The 6962-nt window shown below is 41.7% G+C and overlaps 1 protein-coding gene across 1 annotated transcript; it reads left to right on the top strand.

Annotated features, from left to right (window-relative positions):
- The first annotated feature begins 475 nt into the window (after positions 1–475).
- LOC109238109 lies at positions 476–983 on the top strand. Its single transcript, XM_019404540.1, has 2 exons — positions 476–895; positions 948–983. Exons 1-2 carry the CDS (start codon positions 476–478, stop codon positions 981–983), a joined length of 456 nt encoding a protein of 151 aa, XP_019260085.1.
- The last annotated feature ends 5979 nt before the right edge of the window (positions 984–6962 follow it).

Raw genomic sequence — 6962 nt, 5'->3', positions numbered from 1 at the left:
ACGGACGAAGCCTCCAATATGAAGGGGTCCGGGCTCGACGTAATGCTAATCATACCTTCGAGAGAAACCCTAAGGCAGGCCATAAGAACTGTTCCTCTGACTAACAATGAAGCAGAGTATGAAGCTTTGATTGCAGGAGTTGAGCTGGCCCGGGAACTGGACTCAGAGGTCATAGAAATCAAATGTGACTCCCAATTAGTAGTAAATCAGGTCTAAGGTATCTTCGAAGCTAAAGAGGAACGCATGCAGCAATATGTAATGAAAGTCCAGGCTCTGCTCGCACGGTTCATGGAATGGTCGATTACCCATATTCCGAGAGAAGAAAATGCGGAGGCAGACGCACTAGCCAATTTAGGATCGTCCATGAAAATGAAAGGATCGGACTCCGATACGACCGTGCAGCTTATGCATTCGGTGTTGGACACATACAGCTATGACGAAGTAAACGCGACCAATTTGGTCTAGGATTGGATAAATGAGATCATGGACTATCTCGAGCACGGAAAATTGCCTGAAGATCCCAAGGCATCTCGGGCGCTACGTACTAAAGCAGCTCAATATAGCTTCAAGGGAGGTCAATTGTATAGAAGATCCTTCCATGGCCCGATGTTTGGGAGCCTCTGAAGCTAATTATATCAAGCGAGAAGCCCACGAAGGGATCTGTGGAAATTACTCAGGCGCAGAATGCTTAGTGTTAAAATTAATTATGAATGGATACTATTGGTCCCGGGTGGAACAAGACGCTAAGGCTTATGTTCAGAAATGTGATAACTATCAACGTCACGCACCGTTGGTACATCAATCGGCAGAGCTACTACACTCGGATTTTTTGCCCTGGTCATTCATGAAGTGGGGAATGGATATAGTCGATCCGCTGCTGCCAGCCCCCGGTAAGGTAATATTTCTTCTGATTTTAACTAATGATTTTTCTATGTGGGTTGAAACAGGTCCTTAACAGAAAATTGGCAAGCGCAAAGCGGTAGATTTCTTATGGGATAATATATTTACGAATTCGGAATACCAAAAGAGATAGCCAACGACAACGGGCCATAATTTATAGGCGCAAAGGTCACAACATTCCTTGAAGACCTAAAAATCAAAAGGATCATATCGTGACCTTATCACCCGAGTGCAAACGGCCAAGCAGAATCAACAAACAAGGTGATTATCCAAACTCTCAAAAAGAGATTGGAAGCAGCTAAAGGCAAATGGCTCGAAAAACTACCAGGAGTATTGTGGGCATATCAAACAAAAGCCAAATCAAGCACGGGGGAGACTCTTTTCTCCCTTGTGTAAGTTGCGGAAGTGTTGATCCCAGTGGTAGTAGGGGAGCCTACCTTGAGATATTTTCGGGGGGACGAAGAAACAAACAATGAAGCAATGTTGGTCAATTGAAGCTGCTCGACGAACGTAGGGACTTGGCACATATAAGGATGGCAGCCCAAAAATAGAGAATGGAAAGATACTACAATCGAAAAGCCAACCTCCGTTATTTCAAAGTAAGAGAACTGGTTTTAAGGAAAGTAACTCAGAACACCCGGGAGCTCAACGCAAGAAAGCTGGGTTCGACGTCGGAAGACCCCTACCGGGTTTCAGCTGTCACCGGGAAAGGTTCATACGAATTGGAAAATCAAGATGGAGTAAAGTTACCGAGCAATTGGAATGTGGCACACCTCAAAAGATACTATTGCTGATGAGCCTCGCCTATACTAAAAGTATGTGTTGTACTATTTTACCCTTCGTCCAGTTTTTATCCCAATTGGGTTTTTCTGGTAAGATTTTTAACAGGCAGCAACGGAAAGCATACTACGAAGGAAGCTTCGTTAGCAGAAGTAAGACCTTTAAATGACAAGGCATGCAGGCAACAAGCCACAGGGGAGCGATTAGATAATCTTTTTCTCGGTAGCAAAGTTCCTACCGGGAAGTAAAGTTTGCTATTGGGCCTAAGGTTACCCGAACCTTCACGAGTTCAAGCCACTGGGGATTGTTAGATAATCTTTGGTTCGATAGCAAAAGTTCCTGAGGCGAAGTGAAGCTTGCTATCGAACTAAAGATTATCTAACCATTCACTAGTGGAATCTTCAAAGAAGAAAGACTTTCAATGTTCGAATTCGCATTCTTTGCATTCGAACACTGGGGGGACGATATGAGAATATGGCAACAATGACTGCCACATTGACTAGGACAAAATCCGGAAATAAAATTGTATCATTAGGACCGGGGATTGCACGGCCAGCCTCGTAGAAACAAGTTGTACAAGTTAGTCACAAGTAATGGCACAAGTTGTACAAGTTAGCCACAAGTAATGGCAATTTCTTTTTAGCACAACGAGTGTTTATGTACCTTTGAAAGTGGAAGGAATTAAGTTAATTCCTTTCATTTTTATCTTGTTTTTTGTCATATCGATGAATTAATTTTATCATTTGTAAGTTAAACAAGTACTTAAAATGCTACTGTCGTAATGAACAGAAGGCGTCCTCTTCGAGAGCACCGTAAACATAAGAGGGGCCTCTGTTATGAAACTCTCACAGTAAAGGGTTGATTCCGGAAGAACTTATGCCTAGAATCCAAATGCTATAGGGGGAAAATACACCTGAAGCCTTGCATAAGTCGACGCAAAGAGAAAAACTTGCGCAATACTTAAACGTAAAGTATGCAAAAAGAAAAACTTGCGCAATACTTAAACGAAAAAACATACTTTTATATACAGCAAAACTGCTAAGTAGCACAAGTACAAAAATATGGAAAAGAAAAGTAAAGTGAAAAGAAAGCAAAAGTTAAGCTACTGCATCCCCGGAATCCGGAGGAAGGGAAGCATTTGCACCCTAGGAGAAGTAGGCGGGTCCGCCGTCGGCTCAGTATCTTGGCTTTCACCTTCTTGGCCTTTAGCATCATCCCCTTCCGGTTCTTCTTCAGTTCTCGAGAACTCGGAACTGAAACCAGAAGAGTCGGTAGCATCAGGTTAGACCAGAAGAGCCCTTTGGGCAGTTGATTCCAGCTCACGAGCCTTGGCAATTTTGGCATCAAAGTCAACGACACCCGCTTTGGCCTCTTCCAAGGTTTTTCTGCTCATGCTATACATAGAATATGTGTTTTCAACAATGAGGGAAGCCGGTCGGCGCTGAAGTTCTTCCTTTAGACGGTTAACATCGGTCGAAAGGTTATCCCAGATCTAGCGGCCTGGAGGCTGGCATCAAGGTTACGAACATTGGAGTTGAAAACTATATTGTGCTCCATGACTCTCTTCCAAACGCCCATACTTCTCCTTGGCAGCAACAACTTCTTCAGCCTTGGAGTTTAAGGCCGCCTCCAAATTATTCAATCTTTCAGTAGAGGCAGCCTCGCGATAGGATGCAGCAAGAACATAATTCTGGACCTCAAACCCATTTTGCCTTAGCTTCTTCAAATTGTACCTTTAACAGGGCAGCCTCTTGGCCGAGAGTCACTACCTCTTGCTCGCTTTGCTGCAACCGAGCCTCCAACTTAGTTGCCTCAGCAGCTTGTGCTTCCAGTACCGGGAGGCGAGCAACAATTTAATCCCGCTCGACCAACAATTGATCCCGCTCGCAGGTGAGTTTCTCCTTATCAAGGATCAACTTCTGATGGCCCTCTGAAGCAAGGAAGTTAGCCTACAAAATAGAAGTACAAACTAAAAACCTTGCCATAATAAGGATAAAAGAAACAATAAAGGAAGCAAAGATTGTATCGCCGCTGCGTTATTGATAAGTAGGGATTTAACCCTATTATTTTCTCTCCTTTACTTGTGATTTAGGCTAAAAATATTTGAAGGTATTCCCGAAAACTAATGAAATGTGCTTGCTTGCAGGAATTGTTCAAAATGATCCAAAGGAATCAAAACCAACTCATAAAGGAGTTAAAAGTTGAACAAAACAAAGACTGGACAAAGAAGCCTGAAGCGCGGACCGCGCCACTAATGTGCGGCCGAAAAGCCATGGTGCGGCCACGATTAAAATTATGCGGTCCGCATAAGGGAGATGCAGAGATTTGCAATTTAAGGCTTTAAGATGAACGCAGACCGCACTAGAAGTGTGCGGTCATGAAAGTCCTTTGTGAAGCCGCAATCGAATTTGTGCAGTCCGCAAGATGAAGAATCAGAGAGTTAATTTCAAGTCAAACTCAAGCAAGTGCGGACTGCGTTACTTTACGCGGACGCATAATCTGGAGCGCTGCTGCACCTGGAATTATACGGTCCGCGAAAGTCTAGCTCAACCCAGATCCAAAAAGAAAAAACGCGGACCGCATTAGAATTACGTGGCCGCGAAAGCAAGAGTGCGGCCGCACTCAGAATTATGCGGTCGCACAACCTCCGCATGGGAAATTTTGTCAGATATTTTCAGCTTAGTATAAATAGAAATTTTTGTCATTTTTAGGTTATGTTATGTTTTGTATGAGTACGTGAGACGGCTGAGCTTTCTGTTTCGGAAATTTATATCAGATTCATCTCTTAACATTAGATTTTCATTCCATAAATTAATATTATGGCTTTTATCTTCATTTCATCTTTAATTTATATTATTTCCAGGAGTAGCTAAACCTATTGTCACGACCCAAACCGATGGGTGGCGACGAGCACCCGGTACCTTACTCAACCGAGTACCAACATAACGTATCTTTCTTACTACATCATTATATACATGTGACATACGGGCCTAATAGGCCAACATGATCCTTTATAAAATCAAAACATAGGCCGACAAGGCCGTACAATCTTTCACGTACAAGACATATGTCTACAAGCCTCTAAGAGTACATAAATGTCATAAAGGTCGGGATAGAGTCCCGCCATACCAAACAATACACGTCAAAATCATACTAACCAAACAAGCAACTCCGAAGCAAATGGAGCTCACCAACACCTTCGCTGAGTTGATAGCCTAATAGAAGGACTGTCAACCTATCAATCGGGACCTGCGGGCATGAAACGCAGCGTCCCCAGGCAAAAGGGACGTCAGTACGAATAAAGTACTGCGTATGTAAGGTAGGAAAACATAAATAAGAACAGTAATGTAAAGAGAGATAGAGGAGCTACAACCTGTAACATCTGAGTGCCACTGGGGACTACTGACATGAAATGCATAATACATATATATACATAAACTTTTAAAAATATTCGCCTCTGTGGGCATCATCATCATCATATCGTACCCGGTCTCAAAGAGGACTCGGTAAAAACGTACCCGGCCATCATAAGGCTCGGTAGAATCATACCCGGCCACGTGGAGCTCGGTAAACCCAACTGATCAGTGGTTGCACAATAGGTGCCATACCCGGCCGACTATAGCGCGGCTCGGTAGAGTAAAATAGATGCATATATATAATGCATGCTCGACTCATGGAATTACGTTCTAAACCTTTCAGAGTGACGTAAGGTCGTTGCACCTTCGATTAACATTATGGACAGCATACCATCAATATGAACTTTACTAGGACTCAAGGATCATACATACTTTCTTAGAATAAATTTGTACGGAAAGAACAACATGGACACACAACCTTAGTTGCTAGGAGTGGATTCATTATGAAATAGCGTATTCATTTCACATTAGATCATGCCAAAAGAAAGAAGGGATAGCCTTAACATACCTGGAGAAGATTGCACGTACACCTTTAGAACCGCAAAATTTTACGTTGCTACAATTCAAATAAATTCTCGTTGCAATTGTGTAGTTGCACGTTGGATTGAGTTAAGAATTGCAAGAACTGGATTAGCTTTTGTTCTTGAAGCCATTTGAACGAACTATCTTCTGCTCTTTGAAGAACTATGAACGATTGAGCTTGTTCTTGACGTTACAGTATTTGATCCAAGAAAGACAATTTTCTTGGTTTTTGAGGAATGGCTCGTTGCTCTTTTTCAAAATGGAAATGGAGATATGATTTCTATTTTGACTTAAAGGACATTCTGCTCTTGTCCAAATGAACATGGAAAACAAGACATTATCTAAGTCTTGCTTGTTTTAATAATTCAATTAAATCCCTGGCAGCCACCTATCATAAATCAATATGAGTCACTTTCTCAAATAGTGGCCTTCTGCCACGTTTTGTTGGGGGAGGAATTTAATCTTATCCACTTATTAGTTAATCGGGTAATGTCCCGTTACCCGGTAATTAACCAATTACCCAAAAAATTGAGAATTATTCCCACTTACTTAAAATATTACTCACTTTTCACATACCTTTTACACTTTCTAGAATAATCATATAGTACCTTGCATGTCAGTAGTCCATAAATACCGGGTATTTTAGCTCGGACCGTATTTTACCCCAATATGCCAAACTTGGACGAAAAATTCATTTTCTTTGACTTGCTTCCCCTTTTACCTTTACAAATTTGTTCATCACTTGTGAAATAGCATAATCCTTATAATCTCCAAATAATCTTTTATTGGACTGATGTCAATTACCTTACGACAAATCCAACGTACAATACTATAGGGTGCAACATCGTCGTAACTTAATACTGCAAAGCATAACATCATCGTAATGTAATACTGCTGGGTGCAACACTGTCGTAACTTAATACTGCGAAGCGTAACATCATCGTAGTGTAATACTACAGGACGTAACATCATCATATATACTACTGCAGAGGGTAACATCGACGAAATACTGCGGGGCGTAACACCTATAGCTATGGTTGTGACCCAACCCTAGTGTGGGTATTTAATGAGTATTTGATTTTAGGGCTTGAATGTGAATGGGTTAGTGATATGGCCAAGTTCTTTCTAGAACTATAGAATTAATGGTTGCAAACAATGATTCATGCCTTTATGACTTAGTCTCTACTTGAGGAAGAAGGACTAAGTCTAGGACAACTAGGCTAACAAGGAATTGAGGTGAACTCAAGAAATTGATAGCCTCAATTAAAAGGTTAAACCTAGAGATAGTAATACCCGACTTGAGCTAATATCACTAGATTTGTATGAATACCCATTTGGCTTGAG

This window comes from Nicotiana attenuata, unplaced genomic scaffold (assembly GCF_001879085.1).
Source record: "Nicotiana attenuata strain UT unplaced genomic scaffold, NIATTr2, whole genome shotgun sequence".
Lineage (NCBI taxonomy): Eukaryota > Viridiplantae > Streptophyta > Magnoliopsida > Solanales > Solanaceae > Nicotiana > Nicotiana attenuata.
The sequence above is the reverse complement of the archived record's forward strand: the minus strand, read 5'-3'. Positions and strand labels throughout refer to the sequence as shown.